The sequence below is a fragment of the Zootoca vivipara genome, chromosome Z (genome assembly GCF_963506605.1).
Source record: "Zootoca vivipara chromosome Z, rZooViv1.1, whole genome shotgun sequence".
Classification (NCBI taxonomy): Eukaryota; Metazoa; Chordata; class Lepidosauria; order Squamata; family Lacertidae; genus Zootoca; species Zootoca vivipara.
The window spans coordinates 7,701,899-7,715,584 of record NC_083294.1 but is presented as its reverse complement, the minus strand read 5'-3'; the positions used below and the strand labels follow the sequence as shown (position 1 = coordinate 7,715,584).

Genomic DNA, 13,686 nt, shown 5'->3' with positions numbered 1-13,686 from the left:
TCCAAATCTCAGTGGTTATTTAGTTGTCTCTTCTCTCTTGTTTTCACCAGGGCCTCAAAGGCTTGGAAGGTGACACAGGACCAAAAGGCCTACCAGGTCTGCCTGTAAGTTAAGGCTGCCCTTTCTGTATTTTTCTTTCAAACCAAGTACTTGCAAGATTTCCTCCATGAGTACTAAAAACAGCAAGCATTCTTTTTAAAAAAAGAAAAGAAAAGGTCATTGATATTTTTACTAGCTGGCCAGTTGAAGACATTTCCTGGGGTGTGGCTACTGTCGCAGGCTGACAGCTTCTAGGAGCCACAGGTGAGAGCTAAGTGCAGGGCAGGGGACTAAAGGTGGGCAAACTACCCCGGAAGGAGCATGACCTGTCTCCTACCAGAGGTACTACCCCTCCCTTAACACCCTATACACCTCAGATTTCCCCCTAACGTATGTGTTTTTCTACATACAGTTTGGTTGAAGAACTGAACTGCAAAATTCAGAGGCAAATCTCTCAGGGTAGTTTGTGTTTTAGTTTATGCCAGTGGTGTCCAAACTTTTTTCAAAGAGGGCCAGATTTGATGAAGTGAAAGGCCGTGGGGGCCGACCAAAGTTGTTGACTCTTTTTTAGGATTGAAGTTCTTGAGCTTTTTTAAGGATTTTAACCCAAAGTTATTGAGCTTTTTTAGGGTTGGGGTTATTGAGCTTCTTTTAGGATTGAAGTTGTTGAGGTTTTTTTTTAGGATTTTACCCCAGGAAATAAACTGCCACAGGGGCCAGATTAAACTGACTGGCGGGCCAAAATGGACATGCCTGGTTTATGCATTGGTGTGAATTTGGTATTCATGTATTGTGCTCGTTAGATAGTTCTCATTCAGATGCAAGCAGGCGTTTCTCGGGATGTGTTAAGTTTCAGGGCATGCATGTTGAATGCAGAAGCATGTGTAATGCATGTCGTTTCGGAACCTGTTTCCCGAACTCCAGGAATACTAAAGCAGATGCATGAGGACCACAGCACTGAGCACCAGGCTTTCCAAAACAGGATTGATGATGCTCTTTCTTACTTATAGGGCATGCCTGGTGTCCCTGGACCCCCTGGTGCTTCACTGAACATCTCCAGGGAAGACTTGAAGGTAGTTATGCCCTGCCAGTTTCTTCCACTTTCTCATTTTCCCAATCTTAGGTTTTGTTTGCCATATTTTTGCACCACTTTCTGACATTATTTTTTAGAAGCTCTCAGGAAAGTTCTAGGTACAGGTAGGTAGCCGTGTTGGTCTGCTGTAGTCTAAACAGAATAAAAAAATTCCTTCCAGCAGCACCTTAGAGACCAACTAAGTTTGTCATTGGTATGAGCTTTCGTGTGCATGCACACTTCTTCAGATACCAAGGAAAGTTCATTAGCATTTTAATGTGAAAACACGCATTTTTGCAAAATACTTCAATCTATTGCATTTTTAAAAATATTTTCACAAATATATGCATTTTATGCACAGTTTCCGCTAATATATGTGTGCATTTTTTAGTTAGAGGAGTTGTTCTGAGCCGCAGGCCCAAAGGAGGGCTCATGGGAGTCATTTGGTGCAGGATACCAATGAAGCATGTTGAAAACACAAGAGTGATCAGCTCTAGTGCTTTGTTCAAGAAAGGTCTAGACTTAACAGCAAATCAACCTGCCAGGTCTCTCAGCATTTACAAATGTGGGACAGACACTGTAGCAAGGAGATGGCTGGTCTGCACCCAAGCAAACATGCATACAGTACATTCTTTACACACAAGGCACCATACGTCACTTTGGCCAGGCCTTCCCATCACTTCACCTGAACAGATGAGGGCATAGGTGACAAATACAGATAGTTCCCCTTTCTGGGCTCAGAGCCCAGCACTGCAAGCCCATAGATAAGGATAGCATTGAAGCAATTGCTTATATTGAAGCAAGTGAATATAAACATATATGAGCTTATTGTTACAACAACTAGCAATTAATTGTGCGGTTATCTTGACTACCAAAATAGTGTTCGCAGAGCTTCTGGAACAGTTTACCTTTGGTTCAGCACAGAACTGCACACCAAAATTCAAAGAACTGCAAATTTCACAAGCATAGGGTTATATGCCATGTGAGTCCTATTCAGAGCAGATCCATTGAAATTTATGGGCATGACATACGTTAATTTCCGTGGGTCTGCTTTGAGTAGAACTTGGTTGGATATAACTCACAGCTTCTATATTTTTTGGAGGATTCAACTTGCACTCTGCTGGAGAGCATGCATCTCCTCTATGCATGATCTGCAGTGGCACAAAGCTTAGTGTGGGGCACCCACGCACCCCTGTTCTTTATGATCATCCAAATAGTTTGGTTAATATTGACATGGGACACCATACCTGACAGTAAAAGTCACCTACAAGTGGCTTGACATTGTCTTCTGCTTCATTTCCTTTTATTTTTATTTTGCTAGCATTTGATTTATTCAGCAAGCAAGTTGAACTATGACTATGTGTGGAGCCTCATGGACAGCTTGGGACGAGAACTGAAGCTCCTGGTAGATCCTCCAAATGGGACCAGAGACTACCCAGCTGCCACTTGCAAAGAACTTCTGCTGGCACAACCCCACCTCCCAGATGGTAGGAACATAAGAACCAAGGAAGAGCCCCACTGAATTAGGTCAAAGGCCCATCTAGTCCAGAATCCTCACAGTGGCTAACCAGATGCCCCAACAGATGATCTACAAGCAGGACCCAAGCACAACAGCACTCTTCCCACCTGCAATTCCCAGCCACTAGTATTCAGAGGCATACTGCCTTCAACCACGGAGGCAGAGCAAAGCCATCATGGCTAGTAGCCATTGGTAGCCCGATCCTCCATGATTCTGTGTAGGCCTGTTTTAAAACCATCCAAGCTGAGGGCCATCACTGCCTTTTTAAAAAATTTCTTAACTTTATTTAATTTCAAATCAATGCAAATAATCTCACAAATTATAAAATAAAATTGTAAATACCATCTAATACACAAATCCATTATACATTCCTATCTATTCATTTACTCGTTGTATATTATATTAAACCATATTAAACCATTCGTAAAAAATACAAAAATAGAACATAACATACCAAACAAACAAACACACAAACAGAAATATCCTCACCTTCTCCCTCCATAAGACTTCCACTTATCTTCATTTTGGGTTAACTAAATTTTAATTTTTTTACTGCTTCCATTATCATAAAAAGCTTCCCTAATGCTTCATCATATAAGTGCAATTTTTCCAAACAGTACAGAATATTAGAAATAGATCCAGGTTTTTAATTTCTTTGTGGGAGCAAGTTCTATAGTTTAACTATGTACAGTATGAGGAAGTTCTTTCTTTCTTTCTTTCTTTCTTTCTTTCTTTCTTTCTTTCTTTCTTTCTTTCTTTCTTTCTTTCTGTCCTAAATCATTCAACAACAGTAAGAATTACATTCATCGCTCAACCCACTTATTATTTATTTATTTATTTATTTATTTCATTTATTTATTTCATTTATATACCACCTTTATCTCAAGGATCTCAAGGTGGTGTACATGGTTATCCTCCCTATTTCATCCTCCTGACCCTGGGAGGTAGGTTAGGCTAATAGATTGTGACTAGCCCAAGGTCACCCTGTGGGCTTCATAGCTGAGTGGAGATTCGAACCCTGCTCTCCCAGATCCTAGTCTAACATTCTAACCATTGCACCACACTGGGTCTTAATTTAAGAAGGATATTGGCAAGCTAGAACGTGTGCATACGAGGGCAACCAAGACGATCAAGGGTCTGGAAACCAAGCCTTATGAGGAACGGTTGAGAGAGTTGGTTATGTTTAGAGGAGACTGAGAGGAGATATGACAGCCATCTTCAAATATATAAAGCATTGTCACATGGAGGATGGAGCAAGCTTGGAGGTGGTGGACTCTCCTTCCTTGGAGGTTTTTAAGTAGAGGTTGGATCTGCCATGTATGATCTAGTTGAGATTCCTGCATTGCAGGGAATTGGGCTGGAAGACCCTTCCAGCTCTATCATTTTATGGGTCTATGAATCTAACCTACCTACACTGGCAAGAGGCCCACCCGCAAATCTTGTCCACGAGGAAGTTGCTATTTCCACCAGAATTGCCTGCAAATGGCTTGACATCCAGGGCAGCATTTGGAGTGTGTGTGTGTGTGTGTGTGTGTGTGTGTGTGTGTGTGTGTGTGTGGAATGGCAGCAGTATCCACTGAGAGAAACAAAATGTGTCTAGTGCAGGCATAGGCAAACTTGGCCCTCCAGATGTTTTGGGACTACAACTCCCATCATCCTTAACTAACAGGACCAGTGGTCAGGGATGATGGGAGTTGTAGTCCCAAAACATATGGAGGGCTGAGTTTGCCTATGCCTGGACTAGTGGGTAAGTTTGTGTCCAAAAATCCCCACAAGCATTTTCACTTGACTCTAGCTAGAGCTAAGAAGTCCTGATTTGGAAGTCTTTTAAAGCTTGGGTTTTGTTTTTTGTTTTTCCCTCTTTATAATTGCTTTGCTTTGCTGTTTGGTTGTTTGCTCTTTAGAAAACAAATCGAATCAAAATAAACAAACATTACCATTATTTTGTAATGCAACTTTCCTAATAGCCTTGGGTTACCAGAAATTCTATGCAGGCAAGTGTGTAGGCTCCTCTGCCAATCAGCTTGGTTCTCAATGCTGACTCCACTCTGTACTCTCCTCCACAGGCCTGTTTGGTAGGAGGCCCATTTGCTTTATTAGCCTGCTTAAGAGCCTTGCCACCTGCCTCTCTATGCTGGCTGGGGAGAAGGGGGCTTCCTCTGTGGCCAGCATGAAAGCATGATGCTGCTTAGTCTCTTAGCAGGCTGGTTCTAAAGGAAATTTTGTTTCATTTCAGGGTATTACTACATAGATCCCAACCAAGGCAGCCCGCAAGACTCCCTGGTGGCATTTTGCAACTTCACAGCTGGGGGAGAGACTTGTATTTCTCCTGTGCAAAACCAAGTAAGAATTCTAAGGTTTCTGAGCAGGGCGAAAGCTCAGTCATGCGCCCAGCACCATTGCTGTTACTGTTGTTGTTACTATTATTATTATTATTATTATTATTATTATTATTATTATTATTAAATATATGATTGAAGGTTTGATTCTCCTTTTACATGCATGCAATAAAAACAGCTAACATTTTATCCTTTTGCTTATTATTATTTCAATTATTATCCCACCCTTTACTGTAACATCCCACGACAGGTTCAAGCCATTAAAAAATACAATATTACAAACAGTTGAAAACAGGTTAAAGTCACTGGTTACATCATCATTATTACCAGTAAACATATTGATCACCTTTTACATGCATCTCAAGGTGGTTTACAAACAATCCCTAAAACAGCTTAACATTGTTGTTGTTGTCGTGGTCGTCGTCTCAGTTGGTAAGAGAATAGTGATGATAACGCCAAGGTTGCAGATTGGACTAGATGATCCTCAAGGTCCCTTCCAACTCTACAATGCTATGATCATATGTGCCATTGCCACAGTGCTGCTGTGTAATTAATTGCAAAGTGCTTCTTAGCTGGCTGTGTTGTGTGTGTGTGTTTAAAGAATAATATCAAAATACTCTTCCCTGCAGATTAGATGATCCTCAGGATCCCTTCCAACTCTACATTTCTGTGATTCTATTATTACTATTTCTTACCCACCCTTCACCGTAAAGTCCTAGGGCAGGTTGCAGCAATTTAAAAATACAATATTAAAACAAACTACCATCACAAGAATAGTCCATACTTTGGCCACCTCGTGAGAAGAGAAGACTCCCTGGAAAAGACCCTGATGTTGGGAAAGATGGAGGGCACTAGGAGAAGGGGACAACAGAGGACGAGATGGTGGGACAGTGTTCTCGAAGCTACGAACATGAGTTTGACCAAACTGCGGGAGGCAGTGCAAGACAGGAGTGCCTGGCGTGCTATGGTCCATGGGGTCACAAAGAGTCGGACACGACTAAACAACAACAACAACAACAACACACACACACACACACACACACAAATATAATGTCAAAGGCCAGGATAAAGAGTGGAGTGGGACTGCCTGTTGTATCTCAACAGGAATGCTGTTCCCACAAATTAGGAGCAGCCACCCTGAAAGTCTTGCTCTGAGTTACTGCTCTGTGCCCAAAGGGTTTCTAATCACTGCAAAAATCTGTGATCTTTGGTGAACTCTCTCTGTGTGTTTTTAAACCATCAGGTCCCCATCAAAGCCTGGTTGAGGGCATATGCTTTGGAAGACACCTTCCAGTGGTTCAGTTCCCTGCCTGGTGGTTTCATGGTAAGCTCTGTAAGCAACACTGAAGTTTCCATCACAAAATTTTTTCCTCCTGAAAGCTCATCAGCATTTTGGTACAAATGTCTCATAACAGGCACATTTCTGGCTGCAGTTTTGGCTAATACACACTCCTATGCAATAATCCCCCCTAATTTTAATACATTTTTATGCACACCGTTCTCTAATATGTGCATTTTTTTTTCTACATGATATTTGCTCGGAGAACTGCAATGCAAAATTCAGAGAAGCAAAAATTTCAAAGGATAGCTGTATTTTGGTTTGTGTATTCATTCAAGAACTGTGAATTAGGTAGTTCCAATGCAAACAAAACCAAATGCCTTCTCCATCCCTACTTCGTTGTCATAACCTGGTGCCTGACTTGCCTATTAATACATGCAATTCTCTGCATCAGGTGTGGGAAACCTTTGGCCCTGCAGACAGTACTGAAGTACAATTTCCATCAGCCCCAGCAGGCATGGGCAATGACCAGCAATGATGGGAGCTGTACTTCAACAAAGAGGGGGGGGGCTTGCCTAAGTGACCTGGTGAATTTGAACTTGTTGAGCAGAAAGGAGTTTTAGCCTTTCCCATGACATCCTAGTGTTCCAGGTGCATGGAGACAGTTTTGTGAGAGAGCATTTGCACATACAATCCCTCTATCTGCATTTTAAAAGGCAGTCCTAAATGGCAGGAGCACCAAAGCAGGTAGAAAGAAATGATGTGTTTGGTTGGAACCCTTCTCTCCTGACATGCTGCTTTCTACATGAGGTGTGATGATATCCCCCCACCCCTCAACACACACACACACACACACACACACACACACACACACACGTGTTCAGCCCTGCAAGCTTGACCAGCTTTGGCCAACTCTTAACCCTTTGTCCTCTCTTGGTTGCTGTAGCTGGAGTACCAAGATACAACTACTGTCCAGCTCCGTTTCCTGAAGCTTCACAGCAGCCTGGCCACCCAGAAGGTGTCGTATTCCTGCAGACCCCACGCAGATGGGGGCAAGCTGCAGCTGGAAAAAGAAATCAAGTTTCTTACAGACTCCCAAGAGCAGAGTTACATGGCTGTCCTTGAAGGATGTACAGTAAGTGGAAGGAAATGCATGACTGGCATAGGAAGCTGCCTCTGAGTCAAACCATTCTTCACATCTTGCACAATATTGTCTACACTGACTGGCAGCAGCTCTCTAGGGTTTCAGTCAGGGAATCTCTCCCAGGCATGCCTTGAGATGCCAAGGGTTGAACCTGGGACCTTCTGCATGCAAGATAGTTGCCCTACCACTGAGCTACACCCCCTTCCCTACAGTTTTAATGGAGTGGAACAGGGGTGAAAAACACAATCTATATGTCCACCCTAATGTATGAGGAATTTCTCCTCATGCATAAGGGGAAAGACAATACAGAGAAAACTAGGGTGGTCCTTTACTTGGTCAAACAGAAAGGCAGCTACTGGGGAGAACCCACAGAGGTGGAGTCCACAGGCCTATGAATTAGATGGAGGCATTCCCTCACCTTAGCTTTATGCATGCATAAAAATGAGGTCACTTTCTCAGAGGAAAAGCATGTCTGTGTTATCTGAGCTGGGTGCCATATTCAGCAAAAAGAACAGGGTGCCTGCTCTCTATCAGACTCACTCAAGGCTGGGTTTGACCTGCATAAACATTCTTTACAGATTCCTAATATTATTTGAGTAAGCTGATTCTTCTAACAATATCCTTAAAGCAATATGAGTAAGGGGAGTTGACTGATTCCCCTTGCAGTGGCCATGCACACCTGCCAAATTTATCTTGCAACAGGTAGGGCAGATACAGATCTGACCTGCCAGCACGATGGGAAATTTTTCACGCACATTTCTCAGCCTATCTTCAAAACAAGATGGTCTAGCAAGTTGCATGTGTGAAGGTTTTGTGTTGCAAAATGAAAGATTTGGCTCTTACCCAATAATTCTGGCTTGCATATTTCAGCTGGACAATGAATCTTCTATCATTGACACCATCTTCCATTTCTCCACGGAGGACCTTACCCTTTTGCCTGTTCGTGACCTAGCTGTGTTTCACAACGGGGACGTCTCTCATCAGTTCGGTTTCACAGTTGGGCCTGTTTGCTTCAGCTAAGATTGACTTTGAACAAATGAACGCATCTTTCCTCTTGTGGAAGTAAAACTTCAGAGAAAAGAGAGAAAATCTTGTAAAGAACAAGGTGGCCCTTAAAAGCTACTGTTCCTATTTATGAGTTCTTTGTCTAAAGTTGCATTCCTTCTGAAGGATATTGTTTTACAGCTCATTTCTATATGTAAAAAGGTGTTAATTTAAGTCCCAGTAGAGATGTTATTGAGTTACCTTGAGGGAGGCTGCGTCCTCTTTTTATGGTCTTTATATTTAACAATCACAGAATCCTGGTGCAATTTCTTTCCTCCAGTGTGCAGTGATGGGGGAAAATTGAACCTGTTGATTTTCAACCTGGTCTGTACCTATTAAAGTTGTTGTGCCTTTAGAAACATATTAACCCTTAATTACATTTGTGAAATTCAGCCAGTGAATTAATGGGGCTTCAGTAGAGCTAAATGCAATCAGTGTTAGTCCTATTTCGAAGTGCTGAATTGCACAAATAACCTGTGGTCCCTTTCACAGGGTCAGTCCAAGGTGACTTTGCTGTTGTTTTGTATACTCTGTGTCCCTCTGCTCCCATGTTCTTTCTATTCTGAGAGGCATAACACTTAGCATGTTAAATTAGAGGTAAGGAACTTGATCCAACCCACGGGCCAGATCCATATATCCCTTACAGCCTGAAGGCCAACTCTGATGGGAGTGGGATAGAGCTTCACACCTGTCATTCACAGTAATGTCAGCTGACCTGTTTTCCTTTGCCCACAGTGTTTGAATTCAGTACAGTAGGTTAGTTTCTACATGCATGCATTCACACACTCCTCTCTATCTCCCATCCAGACAAGCAAGAGGCATTATCAGAGTTCAAGGACACATTTCAGACAGGCAAAAAAGGCCCAATGAGGGCTGGTGAGGGGCATGGCCTAGGGAGATGCCTGAGGGCCAGATAGAGAGGTCTAGAGGGCCACATTTGTCCCCTGTGCCTAGGGTTCCCTGGCCTAGGGAGTGGGCCACATCAGACCTGCCAGCTGGAGGGTCCCCTTTCTTGGTTTAAAACAACTTGAAAAGTGCAGGATTCCGGAACTTTGTTTGGGGTTTTATTTTATCTCAAGGACTGCAAAACCTGAGGCATGTTTTCCTCTCTCTGTGAAAAGACACAATTGCAAAAACTGGTCCACCACTGCCTCATTTTGTCCTTGTAAAGCAAAAACATTCAAGTGCTTCTCCCCCCTCATTTGGAGAGGACTGAAATGTTAACATCTGACTATGTGCTACTGTGCATTGTGAACATCAACAGGCAAATGCAGGAGATCAATCAGTTATGATGCACATCACAAAGGGGATGCATCCAGGGGCATGGCTAGCTGGTCCAGCACCCGGAGTGGCGAGGGTGGGGTGAACTGCCCACAGGGGCTCCGTGGCGATCCACCCGGGGGGGGGGGGGGTGCTGCAGCAAGCTTCCCATGGAGTCCACCTAGTGAACGCAAGCCCCACGCTGCCATTTCGGGTAGCACGGGGCCCCAAGCCAGGAGAGACATGTGGCTCGGGCGCACTGCAGGCCAGGCCCCACAGTAAGTGCTGCCCCCCATGGTGTGCCATTTTGTCACACACACCCTGACCCTGATCTGGGTCAGGCCGCACCCCCCCCCCCCGCACCCCCTTCCTACGCCTCACAAAACAAAACAAAGACAGTGAGCTAAATTTGCACATGCTGATTTATGTGGATAGATGCCAATTTAGAAATAATGACTATAATTTAAATAGAAATGCAGTGATCAGTTTTATTACAATCGAGGGGCATACAAATTTTGTTAAATAAACAGATAGATTTGGATTTTTGAAACAAGAGAATGCCTTCAAATAAAGAACTGTCTTCCATAAACAAGGACACATGGCCTTCCTGTTTCAGGTTCTATGCCCACCCAATACAAATTGCAGAGGAATCTGAAACACTTGATGCAAAATACCTCATGTTGCACGATTCCAAAAAGTTTGTTCATTTTGTCAGTAACTTCATTTGTAGCCACTAGATGGCATCACAGAGTCACTGAAGCTCCTTTCTAAGAAGGGGGAAATTATGTTTGGAGAGGAGAAGATGCAGGGAAGGAGGAGTAATTTGGATTGGATTTGTACTGCTTCCTACCAATATGCTTGTTTTAATGGGTTTTTAATAAATGGATTTCTAGCTGGGGGGAAATAGCATTTTCTCTCTCCCTCGTCCCCGGTCCTCATAACGATGCTTCCAAATAGAAACTAAGTTGGAAATGTTTAATTTTTCATAGGTTGAAATGGACAGTTGTTTACTTTTATGTTAAAAAAGCCTTGCTAGGAAAAGGGTTAAATTGCTAAGTGTACTTTTGATGAGCTTTCTAAGAGGAGCAATGACTCATGGCAGTCCTAAACCTCAGATAGGAGAGCCCTTTGAGATAAGGAGGATGGCATTTATTGTCAAGGGAAGGGGGGGCATAGCTGCCAAGTTTTCCCTTTTCTCGCGAGGAAGCCTATTCAGCATAAGGGAAAATCCCTTTAAAAAAGGGATAACTTGGCAGCTATGAAGGGGGGGGGTTATGACTTTGGGCTTGAAGATACTAGCTGACAATGAGAGAGAGGAGGAAGAGAAGCAGGGAACCTTTGGTCCTACAGATGTTGCTGAATTACAACTCCCATCATCCCTGGCCATTGACCATGTTTGCTGGACTGATGGGAGAGGAGATTTGGTGCATTCTCTTCACTGCTGTGCTGAAGGCCTTTATCCCTTCGATGTGCTGGTTATTTATGTGCCATCATTGTCTCTTGACCTACCCTATCTCATAAAGGTAAAGGGACCCCTGACCATTAGGTCCAGTCATGACCAACTCGGGTTGCAGCACTCGTTATTGGCCAAGGGAGCCGGCGTACAGCTTCCAGGTCATGTGGCCAGCATGGCAAAGCCGCTTCTGGCGAACCAGAGCAGCACATGGAAACCCCGTTTACTTTCCCGCCTGGAGCGGTACCTATTAATCTACTTGCACTTTGACATGCTTTTGAACTGCTAGGTGGGCAGGAGCTGGGGGGACCGAGCAACAGGAGCTCACCCCGTTGCGGTGATTCGAACTGCCGACCTTCTGATCGGCAAGCCCTAGGCTCTATGGTTTAACCCACATCACCACCCGCGTCCCTATCTCATAGGGAAGGGATAAAGAAACCATATGTGCCACTCTGATATCCTGGGAGGGAGGACTCAACAGAAATCCAAGAGAAAGGCTTTGCAGAGTAAGTCTTGCAAGATGCTCTGGTTTGATCCTGTAGTTCGCACCCTGCAAACCACCTAAATGGTCCCAACCTTGCTGCTCACCTCTTGCAAAGCGCATCCCAGTCTTAGTTCATTTTTTGGGGCAGAGTTGCTTTCCTCTCAAAATTGATTGGAAGATTTCAGTCTAGCAGTCAGTCTACACACCTTCTAACCAAAACCTTGCCTAGACTCCCCAAGGGGTGCTTCTTAACTGTAGCCTCACAACACCACTTCCCCTAGCCCAGGACACAAACAAAGAGCACAGCAACCCCTCCAGTAACAGTTACACAGATTATAACGTGTCTTTTCAATCCGGAAGTGGCTGGGAAGCATGTTTCAACAGGAGGAGGGCGCCTCCCAGCCAAGGGCTGGCAGAGTCTCTGAGAATGTTTCCCTGCTGTGTTTGCCAAGGAAAGCAGTGGTAAAACAGAGGAAATAGGATACCTTGTGCATACTACGAGCACACTGCAGGCTGCAGAATCTTGCTCTCTCACCTAGGCAGCTCAGGCAGGGGAAAACACTGCTTTTACAAAGTCTTGAAGATCATACCCAGGAATGGTTTTTGCAGTTTCTCTCCTCCTCGGCTACAATCTCAGTCCACATCAAAGGTGGTGGGGGGTGTAAGGGAGGCAGACTGCTTTATCTGCAAACCCCCCCCCCCATCTAGAACAGGGATGGGGAGTCTGTAGGCCTCACTATGTTATCACAGAATTGTGAAGTTGGAAGTGACCATGATGGTCACCTAGTCCAACCCCCTGAACTCACAACTCTGAGATTAAGACTCTACCAACTGGACGTAGGCCATCCTGGCTCAGGCTGATGGGAGTTGGAAGTCCAAGAACATCTGGAGAGCCACAACTTGGAGAGGAGAGGCAGGACACCTTTCTCCTTCCCTTCTCTCCCCCCTGTCACTTGGCAGTGGCACCTTTAGCTTGGTCAGTGAACTGGGACAAAAGAAGTCTGGGAACCTGGAAAAGATTGAATGCAGGTTCAGGAATCTTCTCTGGCATAGACTGAAATGTCAGGTGGGGAAAGGGGGAGGGCGGTCTTCCAGATCACTTCTTATTTGAGGTGAGTATTACAGTCTCCTAAGATCCAAAAAGGGCCCCTGCATATGGGTGGGGGGTTTTTTTTCCTGCAGGTGTGTTCTACATGCCTCTGATGCAGTGATAGTGTCTTAGTGGTGGGCCGTCCCCACAGCATTCTGCTTTATTAGTTGTTCTGAGATGCTTCCACAAAGATGCTTGCCACATTATTCCAGCTGGGTGGGGCGCTCTTCCACTCTTCTGAGAAATGAATCCAACAAAGCTGAATGCTGTAAAATTCAGGACAGATTAAAGAGAATCCTTCACCCAGAATATAGTTGAACTATGGAACTCTGTTCCACAGAAGGTAGTGGTGGCCACCAATTTAGATGACTGTAAAAAGAGGATGAGACAAATCCACAGAGGGCAGGAATATCAATGACCACTGGCCACAATGGCCATGTTCTCACTCCACTGTCAGAGGCGTTGTGCCACTGAATACCAGCTTTTGGGAATCGCAAGTTTTGTTCCTGCCCAGGCTTCCTATAGACATCTGGCTGACTACTGGGTGAAGAACAGGATGCTGGACTAGATGGGGCATTGGCCTAATCCAGCTGGCTCTTCTTATGTTCTTAAAAGTGGGGGGAATGCCCCAAAGTAATGTGTGGTATGAAATGTGAAGGATTTCAACATGAAGCGACGGGACATGCACAGACTGGAAACAATGCAGAATGCCCAACACCAGTGATGGGCAACCTTTTGAGCTTGGTGTGTCAAAATTCAAAAAACCAAGCATAACTCGGGTGGTGTGCCACTTCGAGAAAAAACCCACACTTTCACTATGTTTATAGTTTAAATAACAAAAATGTATAATTGTTTCCCCTTTTTAAAAAAAAGGAAAAAGGGGAGGGAAAAATTATTAAAGTTTTAAAAAAAAAATATTTAAAAGGGGGGGAAAATAAGGCAAAACCCAGAGGTCTTTCCCAG

The 13,686-nt window shown here is 44.1% G+C and overlaps 1 protein-coding gene across 1 annotated transcript in view; it reads left to right on the top strand.

Moving 5' to 3' along the window:
* LOC118084246 (collagen alpha-1(V) chain-like) overlaps window positions 1-8,469 on the top strand; it is a 28,611-nt gene extending 20,142 nt beyond the window's left edge. The window contains exons 17-23 of the mRNA XM_035113624.2: window positions 51-104; window positions 1,050-1,112; window positions 2,433-2,598; window positions 4,867-4,973; window positions 6,213-6,293; window positions 7,195-7,383; window positions 8,263-8,469. Coding sequence (XP_034969515.2) covers window positions 51-104; window positions 1,050-1,112; window positions 2,433-2,598; window positions 4,867-4,973; window positions 6,213-6,293; window positions 7,195-7,383; window positions 8,263-8,412 — 810 coding nt within the window. The 3' untranslated portion in view covers window positions 8,413-8,469. The remainder of the gene's footprint in view (window positions 1-50; window positions 105-1,049; window positions 1,113-2,432; window positions 2,599-4,866; window positions 4,974-6,212; window positions 6,294-7,194; window positions 7,384-8,262) is intronic.
* Window positions 8,470-13,686: the final 5,217 nt, after the last annotated feature.